The sequence below is a fragment of the Eumetopias jubatus genome, unplaced genomic scaffold (assembly GCF_037043125.1).
Source record: "Eumetopias jubatus isolate StellerSeaLion01/CBP00866 unplaced genomic scaffold, mEumJub1_p1.0 scaffold_1, whole genome shotgun sequence".
NCBI classification, from domain to species: domain Eukaryota; kingdom Metazoa; phylum Chordata; class Mammalia; order Carnivora; family Otariidae; genus Eumetopias; species Eumetopias jubatus.
In genome coordinates, this window is record NW_028274807.1 from 69,912,178 (window position 1) to 69,932,633 (window position 20,456).

At 36.9% G+C, this 20,456-nt stretch overlaps 1 protein-coding gene across 3 annotated transcripts in view; it reads right to left on the minus strand.

Annotated features, from left to right (window-relative positions):
• Window positions 1–20,456, minus strand: part of LRCH3 (leucine rich repeats and calponin homology domain containing 3) — a 115,074-nt gene that overhangs the window by 23,517 nt on the left and 71,101 nt on the right. Inside the window, exons 9-14 of one of the 3 annotated variants that reach the window (XM_028100920.2) lie at window positions 16,695–16,843; window positions 14,108–14,184; window positions 9,068–9,119; window positions 8,511–8,660; window positions 5,748–5,798; window positions 4,206–4,259 (exon numbers count right to left, since the gene is read on the minus strand). In XM_028100920.2, the coding sequence (XP_027956721.1) occupies window positions 4,206–4,259; window positions 5,748–5,798; window positions 8,511–8,660; window positions 9,068–9,119; window positions 14,108–14,184; window positions 16,695–16,843 (533 nt within the window). The remainder of the gene's footprint in view (window positions 1–4,205; window positions 4,260–5,747; window positions 5,799–8,510; window positions 8,661–9,067; window positions 9,120–14,107; window positions 14,185–16,694; window positions 16,844–20,456) is intronic. The other 2 variants (XM_028100918.2, XM_028100919.2) reach the window with 2 other exon arrangements.

A 20,456-nucleotide genomic window follows, 5' to 3' on the forward strand; every position in this document is an offset into this window, starting at 1 on the left:
TACCTCATACCACATTAATCAAGAAATGAAAGGGCTTTTGGCTGTCGGCTCGCAGGAGGCCAAGGTGCAACTCTTTTCAGTCATCTTGAATCTGGGTTCATCCAACACCAGCTGCCTCCACCATGCCACCTAAACTCAACCCCAAGGACATCAGGTTGTATACCTGAGGTATACAGGTGGGGAAGTCAGTGCCCCGTCTGCCCCGGCCCCCAAGGGTAGCCCTCTGGGTCTGTCTCCAACAAAGGTTGGTGATGACAATGCCAAGGCAACCAGTGATTGGAAAGGTCTGAGGATTATAGCGCAACTGACCAACTGACCGTTCAGGACAGACGGGCTCAGATGGAAGTGGTACCTTTTGCCTCTGCCCTGATTATTAAAGCCCTCAAGGAATCAAGAGAAAGAAATAAGCAGAACAATAAAAAGCAGAGTGGGTATCACTTTTGATGAGATTGTCAATATGGCCTGACCAACGTGGCACCGATTTTTAGCTACAGAACTCTCTGGAACCATTAATGAGATCCTGGGGACTGCCCAGTCTCTGGGCTGCAATGTTGATGGCCGCAGGTGCCCTCATGACATCATAAATGACATCAACAGTGGTGTAGCGAAATGCCCAGCTAGTTAAGAACTACAAAGGAAAATATTTTCATAAATGATCATGTGACAACCAAAAAAAAAAAAGCAGGCATGATTTATTAAAAGGATCTTATGCAGAACTAAAACTGAGAACATCAAAATTTTTGAGCATAATCACCTTAGAAACGAAACTAGTAAGTTCTGTGTTCTGCCTATGATGGGGAAAGAAACACAGTCGAGGCGCTCATGTCAAATGAGCAGAACTGGCATGAGTAAGAACAGTGCTTCTTCAATGTTAATCCAAATTAGATATACATATATATATATATATTGCCTTGGCATTATACATATATATGTATACATATATATACACACACACACACACATATATACATATATATATGAATATATATATATATATTCAGTGTAATAGCTCTGATGTGAGAAAACAGGATAGGAGGATTCTGCATCACAACTTAAGGATGAATTTTATTTCTGCCTCTGTGTCCAAATGACCTAAGAGGGTGAGTGGAATTTTCCTTTTCTTTGAATCCTTGATCTTTTCACCAACCTACACACAACTAGAAATATTAGCTGTATCTATTAGGTAAATTAGAGGTATAACTAGAGACAATGTTATTAGAATCTACTGTACAGAATTTTGATTACAGATAAAACTGTGCAAAACGTGACAGTTTTTTAATTTGGTAAAGAGTAGAAATCAAGGAAGACAGGACTTTTACAAAGGGCACTGGATAAGACGTATGCCAAGGGCTTAAATATATTAAAGCCTTTATAAGTTAAATAGCTTTGAAAAGTGTAAACTAAGATCACAAATATGTGAATCATGGAATAAATCAACTTAAACACATGTGGGTGTTTAGAAAAAGGTGTGTAGATGATCTATAAAATAGATAGTTATTTTTATAAGACAGTTGATAGATAGCAATGTTTCTTTTGTGGGTGGTTGGCAAAAAAAAAAAAAAGTAACATTGCAACCTAATCTATCTTAAAGCAGAAAAAAATGAAGGAAATATACCAAAGAACAGGACTGTGAAAACAGTTATACACCGTGTATGCTTCACCTCTTCAGTTTTCCTGGGCCTCTTTATAACCAAATGCACTGGAATTACTGTAAATCCCAAACATGAAAAGGCTAAAAGCCACTACATTGTCAAAGGAGGACAAAAGGAGTGGAGGGAAGAGGGAATGAAATGAGTCTTGACCGTCTCTAGATTCTGAGATGATACACAGATGCAGTGGGATATAGATGAAAGCAGCAGACGCCTGAAGGGCAGCCCTAAGAGAATGTTTATGTCACGGATATTAAGCACCACTAATAGTTATTTCAAATCCTATACTTTAAGGTCTTTAAATCAAATCCAACATTTATGCCTTGCTATATCATCAGACCTTTTCATCATGAAACAATTTAATGAGCGATTATTACATACATAGCATTTATGTGTTCATTCAGGAAATACTTATTGAGCACTTAATATATCCCAGGGACAATGATAGGGACTGAGTATACACAGGTAATTGCAACAGAGAATATCCCTGTGCCCAGGAAGCTTACAGCCTGCAGTCTAGTAGGGAAGAGATATAAAACAATAAACGCCCACCTAAAAGTACTAGGACGAGAAAAATGACAGTGGAGACAAATTTGATTTGGGGTTGTGGGTTGCAGAAAAGCCATTTTAAAGGTGTGACATTTAAGCTGACACCTGAAAGACGAGAAGGAATTAACCAAGGGGTATATGCAGGGAGGGAGATGCAGTCCATGCTGAGGGAAACCGCATCTGCAAAAGGTTGTGAGGTAGAAACGGGCTACAAGCATGAGCTTTTAGGCCATGTTAAGTTAGGACTTGGGGTGCCTGGGTGGCTCAGTCGGTTAAGTGTCCGACTCATGTCATGATCTCAGGGTCACGAGATCGAGCCCTGCATCGAGGCCCACCTTGGTCTCCATGCTAGTGGAGTCAGCTTAAGATTCTCTCTCTCGCTCACCCTCTGTCCCTCCCCCACTCCCTCTCTAAAAAAAAAAAAAAGTTAGGACTTTATTCTATCATATGAAGCCGTCAAAGAGTAGTCTTGAGAAAATCAGAGGTATGCTTTAAAATACTTTTTTGTACAGTGTTGGACGTTATTTGACATACAAAAATATGTGAGATGTGGTCCTTGCTTTTCAAGGCCATCTCATTTAGGTCAAACATGAATACTGATGAGAAAAAAACAAGTGCATGTGTTTTGAAAATGGCTAAAAGCCATTTCAAATCTCACAATGAGGGAATTCTGTTTTTCCAAATTCCACTTTTTCCTCGACAAAGAAGTGTGGGCACTCTGGCTCCTATCACTCCTATATGTGTTATTAAATCTCAGTCTCAAAAGTTGTTTTCAATTACAGCATGAGAGGCAATACACCATGGTGTTTAATGCAGGTTCTCAAGTCAGCAAGATCTAGATTTGAACCCAATCTTGCACTTACTTATGCTATGTGACCTTGGACAAATCGCATTCTGGACAAAACATTCTGTGCCTCAGTAACCGTTGGTAAAAGGGTGATAGGTTTAACCTTAACTGTTAAGATTGCTGTGAGGAGTAAATGAGATAATTCCGGTAGTGTCTCTCAGTATTTTTCTGCATTAATTTAAGTTATTCGCTTCTCATGCCAATTAATTTCCACTAAGCCCCCAGAGGGTGGTGGTTTTATTTATCTATAAGACTGCTCAATTAAAACGTGCTTTATCCATCTCAACGGAAGTGATCACTGCAGAACACACAGAAGCGTGGACAACGGAAGTCTACATGAAAAGATGCGCACACTGAGTCTGCAGTCCGTGCAGCAGAGTGCACAATGGCAGCAGGTACCGGCACGGAAGACAGCAATTGCTACACACACTGGACTTTTGAATGGCTTGTTTTCAACATACTGTAAAAAATATCATAAAACATGATGGCAAAAGCAATTTTGTAAATGTTAGAATTCTCCTGCAAGGCTGACAAAACTTACTAAGATTGTCATGTATACTCATTCTCAGCTGATGAAAGGCACTAAAAGTAAACCAGTGTTAAAAATGATCAGTAGGTAACATTCCAAGTTAATGTTTCCCAGAGTTTAAAAAAAGGGACATGGAGGGATAATCTTGAGATGTTAAGTATTTTTTAAAAGTTTGGGATTTTCAGTAGCTTAAAACAGATAATAAAATAGGATGGCAAATATACAGTTGTATAATTAGTCATGGAGTAAGAGAATTCATTGAACACACAGGTGATTCACCAGCCAAATTAATGATTAATAAAGTAAATGCACCTGGAATTAGAAATGACATTTAAAAAACAAATTATGCCCCCTCCTCCTAACCCACATACAAAGCCAATATGGATCACAATGTGAACGTTTTATTTTGGAAACACTAACAAAGGTATTTGAATCATAGCGGCAGACCGCTGGAACACTGGGTAAATCACGAACAATAATATAGGAAGCCATTCTAGCTATTTGTAAAGTGTTTAGTAATGATGCTCATCATGTTTTATGATATTTAGATACCTTCTGAATGAGAAGTATAATAACTGTTCTCCAATACCTAGACAGCAATATATAACTCCATTTCGTGCAAGGCTCTTACCACTAACAAGGCACTATCATCAGTGTGCTGAGACCTTCTGGATGGGAAGGGACACTGGAGAGGTGGAGAGAAATGGAGCAATGTCAAAAACAAACTATGCACACACATGACATATTTCACAAATACACAAGCAAAGAGATATATGAAGACATACTGAAGATGCTAACATACGGGATCACATTCACAATCATCTTGAATTCATGTATTGTAATAGCTAACAGACTGATTCGGAGTCATCACTTTCTTCTAAAGAGCTTAAACAATTTCAAATATGATCTTATTGCTTGAAAACTGAGTAAAGCAAGGAGGAAACAGGGATTATTCTCTATTTATAGAAGAGAAAGCTGAAATACAGATGTAGCAGTAACAAAGAATTTGTGGTCATTTAATGAGTCAGTGACAAATTAAAAATAAACCAAGGGTCATGAGTTCTAGGCTATGCATCTCTTCATTACCTTTCTCAGAAAAAACAAGAGTACAACTAGAAACTTAAAAACTGTACACCTTATTTTCTGAGAAGTTTAAATTTTTAAATAATGAATTTCCTCCAGAATGACCATTATGAAGGAAATCTGGGGTGAAAAAAGATGGTATTAACTTTGTCTGTGAAAGATTTGTACCTTTATTATTACCTTGTGAAGAAAAGACAACTGAAAAAGCTGAATTACTCTTTCAGGTATTATACCAGTGTGTAAGTTCTGAGATAAACCAGAAGTACTGATTATATGTCCACTGAGATAAAGAAAAAAACCTTTATAATGGATAATTTAAAACATTTCAAACAATGCATTCCACCATTCCAGTAACACCTGTGCTTTAAAATCTCTGTGCTGAAACTTGATGCGTGTAAAGCCCCGTGTTAGGTTTTCAAGTAATTTACTTTACAGAAAGCAGATTCAAAATTCACATGAAACAATGCCTTTATGCATTTTTTAAGGAAGCAGTGATCATAAATTGAAAAAATGATAAGGCAAAGATAAAGAAAAATGGCTTTTAATAAAAAAGCCAACTACAATAAAAATATTTAGTAAGTTTCATTTTAACAGATCAAAACAGGTGCATTTTAAAAAGTTTAGCAATTAATTTTACATGTTTACTTGTGATTAAAATGTACTACTTCATATTATAAAACTACTGTGTATGCCATATAATTAATAACATACACACTCAGGAAGTGAGCCCTGGAGCTGAAATATATGTAGCATCTGTTAGTTCAGTACCAATATCCTTTACCCCTGTCACATACAGCTCTCAAGACTTCCTCTCACTACACACTCTGCTTTGAAATGGATGAGGGAGATGATACTTCTGGTGGGGACAGAGGAAGGGAATAAATAATCTCTAGATGCATTAGTATAGGTCAAAAAAACCCTGATCTATAGACTTGGATAAACTCCCTGGCCCGTGTCATCTTCTCCCAAATAAGTAGGGGAAAAGGAAAAAGGCAGTATTTTGATCACTACAAACACATCACATACAAAACATTTCATTTCCATTGCAATCATAAAAAATTCCAAAGAAAAGGTGATTATATAGACTTACCTCATCATCTAAGGGGGGTTGCTGTTTTTGTGGACTCTGTGACGCTTTGTGCTATACACCCCCCAAAGCCCCCAAGAAAGGGAAGTTGGTTAGAATCTGAACACCGGAAATGATAAATTCTATTTACCAAGATAATCACCCACATTAATTTCTGTTATCTCTCATGTACAGCACTTTTCTAGATTTACTGGTTAGAAGATGATGCTCTTTCCCTTAAACAGCTTACAATTTAAACGAGGAAGGCGATACACTGACAGACAGTATTTCATAGGTCTATAAGCATCTATAAATAGAAATATAAAATGTATGTTTCTTATATGTACATGCACTCACACATTCACAACCAGAATGGTGATCTCTCACTATATTCTCTCAATGAAATCATTCTCTCTCTGTCTAGCGTTAACACCTTTACCTCTTTCCTCTCAGCCAGTTTTCAGGTTTGCATTTTCAACTGCCTGTGGAAACTCTATTTGGAAACTCACTGTCACCTTATGTTCAACATGCTCAAAAACACACCCACAAATTCCCATGCTAACTGGCTCTTTTCCCCAATTTGCTAATTTCTATTATTATGTCAAATAATAATGTTATACCATCTCTATACTCACTGTTTTACACTGTATTCTTATACATATTATCTTTTTTTAAATTTTTTATTGTTATGCTAATCACCATTTTATATATATTATCTTAAGTGATTCTTCTTACTCTCGGAGATAAACATCATAATCATATTTATTTAAAGATGAATTAAGGACAAGAGAGGTTAAATGATATGTGCAAGTTCACAAAGTTGGCAAGTGGCATAACTGAGATTTGTACTGACATCTTCTGACTCTGAATCCTATATTCTTTCCACAAAGCTAGCCTCCTTTTTCAAACTATTCTGTTAGCCTCAAAATCCTGCTTTGGGATCTTTTTTCACTCACCTTCAACGATTTATTCAACATTCAGTACATTTATGTATAAAACATAAAGATGCTTCTCTTCAAATTTCTAATTTATAAAATCCATCGTGGTGGTAGGGGGTGCGGCACTCACCACACTAGTAAAAGTACTAGGTGCACCCATAATAATTCTGAGTTAATATTTAACAACTAAATATCACACCTATAGGGAAATTAAAGGCACAGAATGACTCAGTAACTTTCCCAAAGTCGAGCACATAATGAGGAGCTAAGCTAGATTCAAATTCAGATTATTTCTGAGGCTAAGCTTTTACCACTGTGTAACACTGCCTCTCTTTGGGAACCTCAGAAATCACCTGGTTCTATGCCTTCATTTTGCACCCTAGTCTAATTATTGCAATTACTCTCGATTTCATTTACCTCATCTCTTTCTTTCTAACATATTCTAAAACGAGTAGATTAGCTTTTCGGAAGTATCTCTCCTCTGTTTTGCTCCTGTTTTAGAACTTCTAACTGTTCTCTTCTACCTAATAGATCAAGATCAAACTCTAATTTAGCAATTAATCAAGACCATCTACAATGTGATTGTCTCTTACTTGCTATGTGGCTTCTACAGAAGGCAAGCTAAATGAACGAATTAATGTAGAAAGCACAGAACAGTGCTTAGGATACAGTATGTGTTAGCTGTCATTATTTACTGACAGTCAATATAGCATTGTGGTCACAGATTAGGGTTTGGAGCCACCCTTTTTTTTTTTAAAGAAACTTTTCATTTTCTGCCAACCTTATTTCCATTTTCTGTTCAGCCTGTCTTGATCAGAACCTGTGCTCTGCCACTAACTAGCTGAGTATTTAGCCTAGGGAAACTGTCATCCTGTCTGAGCATCAGAGAGCATCATTCTGGGTGTGATACATTTGGAAAAAAAAAAAAAAGAATTTTATCACGTGTCTGGTACTTAAAGATGGACTTTGGCTAGAGTTATGAAACACAAGAGAGAAAGCTTTAGAAGACAAGAGTGACTCATTCATTCAATCATTCCTTTAACAAATATTTACTGAGCCTTACTATGGGCTAAGACCTGCTAATATCTAGGGATGTAGCAGTAAATAAACAAGACAAACATATTCCCTGTCTTCATGGGGCTTCCAGATAAATGGGAGAGACAGATATTAGACAAAAATAGAAAGAGTTATTTAATCATGAAGGGAAAAATCCAATGTGATTTCCGAACAAAAAGACTTTAAGTGATATAGGCAAGAAAAGAAAAATAACAAAGAAAAGAAAAGAAACAGGTTTAGATGCTACTGTAGAGACTGTAAATTTAAAAAAAAGAAAGAAGTATTAAGAGGGGTTGTTACCTGAGTAGGTGTGGAGAGAAAAGAAAGGGAAGACTCAAAGTTGACTCTGAAGTATTAAGCCTGTTAACCTTGCAAAAATTTGGTGCTCAGCAGAGTGAGGAAGTTAGAGACGGGCTTGGGTAACAAGAGTTTACATGTGCATGGCACTTTAAGGTTTACGTGGCACTTTCACAGTCTTACTGATCTTTATTAAGGTACTAGAGATTGAGGAAATGGCAGCTGGACAGTAAAGTGAGATGTCTAAAGACAGACTGCTAATGAAGAGGAAGAGACTATTGTCCTAAGAACAAGATGATCACTTCTCAGTCTACCTACAGGAGGACAATTCATCTAATCACAAGTAGGAGACCATTACACTACTTGCTCAAGATTCCTTATGGTGACATAAGAAAGCTGACACTTTAAAATGAACACTGATAGCCTCAGCAAAACAAATAAGCACTTACTTCTAAAATACATTAGGAATTTCAATGAAATATGGCAAAAATCTCACCTTGACAAAGTCCAGGACAGCATCTCTCTGCATCTGCTTGGTCCTTATTTTCTCCTCCTCATACTGTAGGGCAGCAAGCTGGGCCTCTCTCCGAGTTCGCTCTACCAACTGTTCTCTTCTCCGATGAAGTTCCAAGTCTGCATGTGATAACTGGAACAACAGTATTTTGCACATGCAAGTGGGGCTAAAGGTCAACTTGCCAATATTCCGAATCAATTCAGGAAACTATTGCTGACCCAAGCAATTTCTACTTTGCAGTCACCTAGCATTTCTTTCAATGTGTTTACTACTCATCTTTTCCCATCTTTGCACTGTGTTCTTGTTCTTGTATGTATTATAGAGCCATCGTGTCGGTAAAGATTTACTGTCTGTCCGGTGTCTAAAAACACTGTTAGCAAGTATGAGGTGCACATGTTATATCAACTGTATTTTGAAGGAGACAGGTAGTGAAATTTACACGTATCTGGCAATTAATGGTAATTTAAGTGTTAGGAAAATAGAAAATCATCTTAGTTTTTAAAAAAAATCAAAACTAAAACAGAAAATTTTTTTTTTACCTGATTGTGACTTGGTGATAGTGACGTGACAGAAGATGGCTCAACTGGAACCCTGACCCAAAAAGAAAAAAAAAGACAGAAAAATTCTTTGATAAAATAGACAGATATATAAAAACTAAGTAAAATTTTATTGTTAATGTAGCCTGCTATTAATCAATAGGCAAATTGTCTGGTCAGCAATGAAAGACTGACTGCATTTTGTAAACCTGAGCCCAAGTCATTAAATTAAGCTACAGGAATACCTGATGTCTTCAACTCACATTTCACGTGACGATATCACTGATCAAGCTACAGATAGCTAACAATGGTCTATGTCAGCCAGTGCTGACCAGACAGATATTTGAGATCACTTTTCAAACGGTATCATTTCTTTATAGCATACATAATTATCTTCTTTATTACCATGATTGAAACAAGATTCGTGTAAAGGAGATCATTTTATATACAAAGTCATTTTATCCACAGAATTCTGGAAGATGACAGAACTTGATAACTGTTCTTATAAAGCATTCCTAACTCCCATTTTTAACTGATAGAGCAATTTTAATAATAAAAGTACATATTCTGTTGATTTTTATTTTTAAGAAAGAGATGAAACCTGATTTGATGCTTAAAAAAAAAAACAGTAAAAGTTGCTTCTTAGTTTTATTAGTGCTAAATCTTACATTTCGGTATTTATCTTTTTCCTGAGTTGGATTTAGTGTTTCAAGAGTCTGTTACTCATTTGTGTCTCACCTAACAATGTTGGGAGCAGTGACATTGTGACATTTAGGACCTGAAATTTTAAACTATGATTACTAGCCTGTCAGGCTGATTTAAATGCATTAAATCAGTATGTTACTAGGGAAATAAAAACAAATCCCCCAAAGCTCCAGTTGTTTCTTATTACCAACTAATAATAATAATACAAATTCTTCAACCTGGCTTTCAGGACTCTTACCCAATTTCAGAAACATACCCACTATGGAATCTCTTCTCTAGCAATATCATATACTAATTCCTTACTTCAAGCCTTTTCTATAGATTCCAACCTACGGAGATCTTCTTAGAAAAGGTCTTTTTAAGAATCTTCTTGTTCTTTAAAATTGGGACTTTTCCTCTTGATGTACATGTGTAATCAATACCTCTTCTGCATTTATCAACTACAATCCGTATCATTTTTGGGGGCAATGTTTTTCAGAGGCACATAGAAACTAACAATCTTTGAGCTCCTACCATGTACTACATATGCCCTGTGAAGTATTTTATACCCAGTGTTTCTCAATTATTCTTCATGTAATCTTAGGAGTAGAACTATTATAATCCTCATTCTACAGTTGAGAAGCTGAGGCATGGAAGTTAAGTAACTTTCCCAAGTGATGCAGCCAGTAATTCTTTTATCTGACTCGGTAGTAGTCTGCTTTCTCATCTAGGTATGCAGCCTACAACAACTGGAGGTACCTCAGAAATCATAGAGTCCATGCCACTAACTTTACAAGAGAGAAAACTAAGGCCCTCAGAAGTTCAATGATAGCTACCTGGGCCAGAGCCTGGATTAGAATTCAAGCCCCCTGACTTGGAGATTAGTGGCTTCTACTATACCACACTTCCCCACTCTACAGACGCAAAGTGTAGGAAGGAGAAAGCAAAGAGCAGGGAGACTTAAAAGCATATGGGCACACATAAAGAAAACAATTACCTGCAATGGAAAAAACTAAGCTGTGAAAAGTTAAAGATGGAAGTAAAGAGTGAAGCATGGCATATGGAAGAATAACAGTGGCAGTGAGAACAGACAGCTCCCTCAAGCCAATCATCAGGTGCTAATGTTGGCCCAACACAGCTTGGTTGCTCCGTGGTGCCACCATGCTACTTCATGCCATATGGCCTTTTCATCTATGAATATGGTTCTCAATAGGAGTGTCACAACATTTCAGATAATTTTTTTGTTGTACAAGATTGTCCTGCACATTATAGGTGCCTGCCAGTAACACCTATAATCATTTTGGCAACCAATTCCCAAATCAAATAAACATGTTTCAAATATCCACTGAAGAGTGGTGCTAGAACTCTACTATTGAGAAACACTGGCCTACCTTATACTTCCCTAAACTGAAAAAAAGGTAATATGTAAAAGAGCAAAACTTAAGCCACACTCTTGTTGTCTTTCTCTTCTTATATCTTTTCTTTTCTACTGGTTCCACATCTTTGAAGTATTCACAAAATTCTCTTTTTTTTTAATTTCCAAGCATCAAAAAAAGTTTAAAAAAAAACCTGTTTTATATGACCTATAGCCATATATCTTACCTTTACTAAAATAATTAAAATACCACCCCCTAAAAAAGTTTTGACAGATAAATTATATTTATTTTAAAGGTATAGAACAAATTACTTAATAACTCCCTTAGACAAGGTTTAAAATAACACTGAAGCTGGAAAAAAAACTTCCTTAAATTTTTTACTAATCCTTCCCAACCTTTATCTTATTAGCACTCCTAGGCAGTACATTCTTAGTCAAAATTTTTCAAGAAAAAAGAAGAGTGGATTGGTAGGGTAAGATTTCTGGCTGAGATATAACCAATAAAGAATGAGACACAAATGAGTCCAGTACTGTGATTAGTCTGGGAGAAGCAACATGGGGTAGTGGTTAAAGTCATGGACTTTAGAATTAGTTGTAACAGAGTTTGAATCCAAGGTCTGTCCTTTTTTTTATTTTTTAATGATTTTATTTATTTGAGAGAAAGAGAGAGAGAGCACAAGCGGGGAGAGGAGCAGAGAGAGAGGGAGAAGCACACTCCTCGCTGAGAAGGGAGCTCGATGTGGGGCTCAGTCCCTGGACCGTGGGATCATGACCTGAGCCAAAGGCAGACGCTTAACCAACTGAGACACCCGGGCACCACCAGTCTTTCACTTAATAGTGGGGTGACTATGAATATAAATGCAAAACTACTAGGTCTAAAAGCACAGGCTCCAATAAGGGAAGATTCCCTCAGTGCTGGCAGAGGAAGAATTTCTAAAAAAGTGGTAAAAACAGCAATGCTGGGTTAAGGTTAGGTAGACAGATTTTTGGCCCCTATGACTTCCACCCCCTGGTGTTACTCCAGTAAATATGTTACATGTCAAAAAGGACTTTGCAGATGAAATTAAGGTTACTAACTGGTTGACCCTGAAATGGGAAAATTATCCAAGTGGATCTAATGTAATCATGGGAACCCTTAAAAGCAGAAGAGGGTGGCGGTGGGGGGGGCAATTGGAGGGAAGTGGTCAAAGCTACAAACTTCAGCTATAAGATAAATGAGTACTAGGGATGTAATGTATATAACATGATGACTATAGTTAGCATTGCTGTGTGATACACAGGCAAGGTGTTAAGAGAGTAAACCCTAAAAGTTCTTATCACAAGGAGAAAAAAATTTTTTATTGTATTTATATGAGATGATGGCTATTAACTAAATCTATTGTGATCATTTCATAATATATGTAAATCAAACCATCACGCTGTATGCCTTAAACTTATGCAGTGACTTATGTCAATTATTTCTCAGTAAAACTGGGGGAAAAAACAGAAGAGGAAGGCAAGAGAGTTTGTGGGATGTGACAGAAAGGGAAATCAGAGAGAGTGAAAATGGGAGAAGAGATTCAAAATGGCTCGCCACTGCTGACTTGAAGATGGAGGGAGCTATGAACCAAGGAATGTGGGCAGACTCCAGAAGCTAAAAACGAGCCCCAGCTGACAACCAGCAAAGTGACAGGGACCTCAGTGCTATAACTATATGCAACTGAATTCTGCCAACAACCCGCATGGGCCTGGAAGTGGGTTCTCCCCCAGGGTCTGCAGGTAAGAATCTAGGCCAGCCAGTGCCGTGACTTTGGCTTACAAGACCCTAAGGGGAAACTGAAGGCAAGAATGAAGGCTTGCCCACATTTCTATCCTACAGAACTGAGATATTATAAACTTAGATATTATGTTTTAAGCCACTAACTTTGTGGTAATTTGTTACATGAGTATTAGAAAACTAATATATAAAGTAACTGAGAAAAACAAAAAAAAGCTGGCTTTCATCTTGAGAGTTTCTATTAAATTCTAGAGATCTTGGATGGATGCAGGAGGTAAGAGGGACAGGAGATAAAGCATGGAAACACCCAAAATGGGAACACACACTAGCAAACCCCTGTGCAAAACAGGAATCTCAAAAGACCACACCCTCAATATAAGGACTCATGGCAACTAAAAAGCCATTCTGAGATAAATTTCAAAGATATGAAATTTAACTAAATCCCCAAGAACTAACTGATGAGACTATAAAAGGCCAATTATGAGATTTTTTTCTTGCACTATTCTCCCCACATTTTCTTTACCCATCTGTATCTCAGTTTCCTAAACAATTTTACTATCCCGTCAAGTATAAGTGAAGATCTATGTACAACACTTTCTACAAAGGAAATTTACTGTTGCTTAAGAACAAGTTTATCAAGTCTACTGCTTTAAGACTTCATAAAAACAGAGAGGAAGCAAGGACCCAAAGGCTGTGAATTTTTCAACTATTATGATATTGTGTGTGGCAAGAAACTTTTGGAATTTAAGAATAAGCAGTAGTACTCTTAAGTAGTCAAGTTAATTTTAGAAATCTTCTGTGAGGTACCAAGTGTAGTGAAAAGATCACATCAGTTGGGATAGGAAGGAGGATGCATATTGCTGTCTCTAACTCCCTGTTTCTAGTCAAAAGTTTAAGCAAAAAAAAAAAAAAAAAAATTCAGGACTCCTGAAATTCATTTAGCCTTCTTTATGCATAACTACAGACATACCACCATAAAATCTCACTGCCATTAAGTATCTTCAAATCAAATAATTATAATGGTTTAGGCAATCTGAATTTAGAATCAATAAATCAATTTTACTTCTTTTTCTATTACATGAGCACGGAGCACACTGTCACTCAGCTCTAAATACAGTGTCTAAACATCTTCATCATACATAGGTCTGCACAAAACCAAAACCATTTCATGCTCTTATTAATGACTTTTAAAGACAGAAACAAATGAGGAGAATTGGTTTTTTCAAACCTGTTTTGATGTGAATATCTTCTCATGTCCTCTGTTTTTTGAAACTCCCTCAGAGGTACTGGCTTTATGGGTGAACCCTAGGCCAAAAAAGCAGAAATAAATCAATTTAACAGATGTATCCACAACACTGTGACTGCACAGTCCACATTCGACTTGGCATTTAAGGATCTATAGATTACACTAAAAAATATTTTAACAAAATCTTCAAATGTGAATTTTTTTTTCAAATGTGAATTTTTATGTTTAAAAGTATTCATTAGGGCACCTGGGTGGCTCCGTTGGTTGAGCGACTGCCTTCTGCTCGGGTCCTGATCCTGGAGTGCTGGGATCAGTTGCGTGTCGGGCTCCCTGCTCAGCGGGGAGTCTGCTTCTCCCTCTGACCCTCCCCCCTCTCATGCTCTCTCTCTCATTCTCTTTCCCTCAAATGAATAAATAAAATCTTTTAAAAAAGGAAGAAATAAAATAAAAGTATTCATTATAGGCTATATTACTGCTTTGATAAACAAAACACTATTCCAAACACTATATACCAAGTCACTCTTAAAAAAAGTAGATTTCCTTCTCACTGTATTATATAAATTACACTGACCATACAGTAATATTAACTAAATGATAAGATGTTAGAGCCTGAGAGGATCTTAGGGGCCATCTAGTACAAATTTCCATCCAGAACAGGAATTCCCACCTGTCCTACCCTGACTTGTGCTCAGTCTCTTTTGTGTATTTCTAGTAATACGGAGATCATTGGAGAGATTACATTTTTAAAAAAAGATTTTATTTATTTATTTGAGAGAGAGAGACCATGCGAGAGAGCACAAGTGGGGGTGGGGGGGAGCAGCAGAGGGAGAGGGAGGAGCAGACTACACACTGAGCAGGGAGCCCAACATGGGGCTCGATCTCAGGACCCTGAGATTATGATCTGAGCCGAAGGCAGACGCTTAACCGAATGAGCGACCCAGATGTCCCCCGGCAGATTACATTCTTCATCATAAATTGTTACTTATGTTAGTGATACAAACAGTCCTGGGGATATTGATGGAATATTAAGATAAAGCAAAAATTAATTTCTATTTATGGTAAAAATATGGCGTTAACCAAAAGAAGAATATTGACAATTTAATTTCTTTATAAACTAAAGGGTAAGGGTCATTTCAAAAAGACATTACTGAGGAAAATTCAATTGGCCTCAGTGATATGGACCACATACTGAGAAATAAAATTATAAATCAAAGGTAGAGGCTTATAGCTTGTTACAGCATTTATTTTGTCAAATGAGAATCTATAGAAGCAATACAATCTGATTTCAACAACAAAAATAATCATTAAAATGGGTATTCTTTAAGGGATAGAAAACAACTTATCCAAAAAGGGTATCTAAAAAAAAAAAATCAAAGGTAAGGGATGCCTGAAGGATTAAAAAATGATACAATTTCCAGTAGTAGTATAAGAGGCATTTTTACTTTTAGTAGAAATACCTCATTTATACATAAAATGATCAAAGAGAAAGACCACAAGGAAAAAGACTCCCTTTAAGATTACAATGTGCATTACAATGTACAATTGCACTTTTTTTGCAAAGTAGTCGCCCTTTGTTCTAGTAAGAATGTTCATATCCTGAGTCATATGTAGTTTCATTAATCTCCTGGTACACTGCTATTTCTGGGCTGCAGGACTTTGATTTAAATATCTTTATCCAACTTTAAATACAAGAGTGTCTTCTGAACACCAACAAAAAATACTGTGGTCAAAAGCCTTCAGACAGGAAAACTGAGGATTTTTTTTTTTTTTTAAGAATGGTAATATCACTCCACAACACATCCCACTTGAGTGATTATCCTCTATTTCTAAAAGGCTAAATACATCACTCTCCAAAAAGGCCCCAAGTGTTTCTCAAATAACCCCTGCTCAGAGCCTGGGACCAACTCCAGACATTAACATCACACACACTGAAGTGAAGCCATTTCATTATGCTGACTAGATATGCTGAAGAATGCAATTTCCACTGGAGCCCCTTGGGGGATTGGCAGCGATTCTACAGTGGGCTGAATGCTCATTTGTTTTCTAAGGCAACTCAATGCTCCACTATAAGAGACACCCAAGAACTATAATGGCAAACAATTTATATTCTGTGTGACTTAGCATAAAAGCTCCAATATAATTAAATGCATTATAAAAAATCTATGGTTAAGTTTGTACGTTGCTCCAAAGTCTGCAGTTTGGTTCGACTCTTATAATGACTAATGAAGCTATGATGTACCAGTTAGTAACAATAAAAAAACGGTAAGAACAATAACGAATGAAAAGCATTACATTTAGGGACTCTTCCTATTCCTTCTTCAAGATTCTGAAATCTTCAAGATTCTTTCAAATCTTTTTATTTGAAAAATAAAGCTAAACCCTATTTGAGACTACTGTCTAATTTTTTACAATAAATCTGAAAAATTCAATCATAAAATTGGGGCTAAACATTATAAAACAAATAATTAGGCCTAAACCCATAAATCACTAATATGACAGAAATTTATACCATCATGAACTGTTTTTACTAGGGGACAGCAACATATTTAGGCTTAAGAGTGTGTACTACCTCATGAGAGATTCGCCGCTGTTCAATATACGCCATAAACTGGGAACTGAGGCTGTCTGGCTCCAGCCCCTTGGGCTGTCTCATCTCATCCTCTTCGTCCTCCGCAGTACAGCTGTCGATGTAGTCGATCTGGTCCAGATCATGTTCCACTGTACACACACACACACACACACACACACCAGGAAAGAAGAGTCAAATTCAACAGCCAATAAACACATTCAGTTGCATTCTTTCCTTCTCCCTATCATTTTCTATTCTGAAAGTGGGAGGAATGAGAAGAAGTGTAAATTAGGTAAGCCTTTCTTTTTAAGTCCATGGCCACTCACAAAAATAGGTTCAGAAAAATCCTAGTCCTAATTGACTAAAGAATGCAGTAATTGATAGTAATTATGGGATTACAGACCTCTAATATTGCTCTTTTTTTGGATAGCTCTTTACTGCTTTAAACAAGACAGTATGAGTCTGTGACACAAAGAGAGGAAGAGTAATTTTTAAACACTGGGCGGTATATCTTCTTTCACATTTTTCCCCCTGTTTTAGCTTGAGGGCTTAATCCTATCTCTTCAAGGAAATGGGAGAAAGAAAACCTAACACAGTCAAGTCAAAATGAAAGAGAAAGGATAGGAGGAAAGTGGACTCAGAGATAAAGAAACAGCTGCTGACCACTGTTTCTCTTCCCGTAACTATTGTTCATAATTAGAACAATGATTTTCTTATTTTGAAATTTATTTTCTAGAGGTCAGCAGTGTAGATATTTTGTAGCAGTTTGGGGATGGAACGGAATCATTTGAGAATTTTTGCTTCTCAAAATGCTTTGGGGTGAGAGGCATATGAGTAAGATATAGCCCCATCATTATTTATTCTAATAAGTTTGGGAGTGCCCCATTATTTTAAGTTTAAAAAGTAACTTTTTTTTTTTTTAAGGTTTTAGTTTTAAGCAATCTCTACACTTGACTTGGGGCTTGAATCCACAACCCCGAGATCAAGAGTTGCAAGCTCCATTAACTGAGCCAGCCACATGTCCCCAAAAGTAACTATATTTAAAAGCTGGTTAAAAAGGGGGCACCTGGGTGGCTCAGTCGTTAAGCGCCTGCCTTCGGCTCAGGTCATGATCCCAGGGTCCTGGGATCGAGTCTCGCACTGGGCTCCCTGCTCCTCGGGAAGCCTGTTTGTTTCTCCCTCTCCTACTCCCCCTGCTTGTGTTCCCTCTCTCACTGTGTCTCTGTCAAATAAATAAATAAAATCTTTAAAAAAAAAAAAAAGCTAGTTAAAATGGCATACTAGGGAAAGAAAAACCTTGCTACTAAGCTTTCTAAGGTTTCTCCAGAGACTAAACCCCAATCATTATTGTATGATGTTCTACAGACTACCTAAAAGTTGCAGTTGCTGGGAATAATGAACTCAGAGAAGTCTATTTCTCTGTTTTCAGATTCAATTATTTATTTGAGAGAGAGAGAAAGAGCAGGGGGAGGAGCAGAGGGAGTCTCAAGCAGATTCTGTGTTGAGATTTGAGATCATGACCTAAGCCAAAATCAAGAGTTGGACACCTAACCGACAGAGGTATTGAGGCCCCTCTGATTCATTTATTTCTAAATAATTCCATAATGGCCATTAATAAATAAAAACAAATTTTGAGTTACTAGAGTTATAATAACAGGCAAAAGGATGGAAAGGTCTATACCCACATTAGAAACCAGGTATATAAATGCATTTTTTTCAATGAGCTACAATTTGTGTGACTAAATAAATGGTTTATTTTATGACTACTTCTCAAGAAAGCAGTATCACCTTTTCATACTACCTAGATAAGTACAGTCCAAGAGAAATAGAATGCAAGCCATAAAAGTGAACCATATAAGTAATAAAAAATTATCTAGTAGCACATTAAAAAAAAGTCAAAAGAAAAGGTGACATTAGTTCTAATAATATATTTTACTTTGTCTAATATATCTAAAATAGTGTCATTATAGCATATAATTAATATAAAGTATCACTGATATTTTACATTCTTTCTTTTCCCCCCTGGAAAGGCTTCAAAACCCAATGTGTATTTTACAGTTATAGTACATCTCAATTTAGAAAGGCCTCCATTTCAGGGGCACCTGGCTGGCTCAGTAGGAAGAGCATGCAACTCTTGATCTCAGGGTTGTGAGTTCAAGCCCCAAGTCAGGTGTAAAGATTACTTAAATTAAGAAAACTTTAAAAAAAAACATCAGAAGGGCCTCATTTCAAATGCTCAATAACCACACGTAGCTAGTGGCTACCATACTGGACAGCACAGATCAAGACAAAAATATTTTAAGTCTGAAATGAACTAAGGGAAAAGATATCTCATATGAAAGCAAAATTAAAAAGAAAACCACTAAAATGTGAATGAAATGGTAACAGGAGTACAAAAGAATATAAAATGGTAAGAAAAAAAGAGAGCAAGCCACTTAATTGAAATCATCATTCAAGGATGAAAGCTCTTAAGAAGACATCAGATGGCCAAGAGACACATGAAAAGATGTTCATCATCGCTCATCATCAGGGAAATGCATATCAAAACTACAATGAGATATCACCTCACACCTGTCAGAATGGCTAAAATCAACAACACAAGAAACAACAGGTGTTGGCGAGGATGTGGAGAAAAGGAACACTCATGCACAACTGGTGGGAATGCAAACTGGTGCAGTCACTGTGGAAAACAGTATGGTGGTTCCTCAAAAGTTTACTACCTTATGATCCCGCAATTGCATTACTAGGTATTTAACTAAGGAATACAAAAACACTAAGTCAAAGGGACACATGCACCCCTATGTTTATAGCAGCATTATTTAGAATGGCCAAATTATGGAAGCAGCCAAGTGTCCATCAATGGACGAATGGATAAAGATGTGGTGTATATATGTGTACACATAAACACACACACACACAGGAATATTATTCAGCCATTAAAAAGAATGAAATCTTGCCATTTGCAACAACATGGATGAAGCTACAGAGTATAATGTTAAGCGAAACAAGTCAGAGAAAGACAAAACCATATGATTTCACTCACATGTGGAATTTAAGAAATAAAACAAGCAAAGGGAAAAAGAGAAACAAATCAAGAAAAAGACTCTTTTTTAAAAAAGATTCTATTTTTATTTATTTGAGAGAGAGAAAGGGAGAGCACAGAGGAAGAGTGAGAGGGAGATACAGATTTCCCGATGAGCAGAGAGCCCAATGTGGGGCTTTATCCCAGGACCCTGAGATCATGACCGGAGCTGAAAGCAGACACTTAACCAAATGAGCCACCCAAGTGCCCCAAGAAAAAGACTGTTAACTACAGAGAACAAACTGATGGTTACCAGAGGGGAGGTTGGATGGGGGGGGTGGGTTATTTAGGTGATGGGGGATGAAAGAGTGCACTTGTGATGAGCACGGGGTGATGTATAGAAGTGTTGAATTACTAATATTGTACATTTGAAACTAATATTGTATGTTAACTAACTGGAATTAAAGTAAAAACTTTAAAAAAATATGAAAGCTCTTGTCAGACAGATTTCTAGATCAAAGTAATATTTCTGTTACAGTTGGCCCTCAATATTTAAATGTTAGGATTTGGGGGGGGCGCCTGGGTGGCTCAGTTGGTTAGGCATCCAACTCTTGATCTCAGCTCAGGTCTTGATCTCAGGGTTGTGAGCTCAAGCCCCATGTTGGGCTCCACACTCAACATTAAAAAATAAATAAAATAAATAATTTAATAAATAAAATAAATAAATAAACATTAGGATT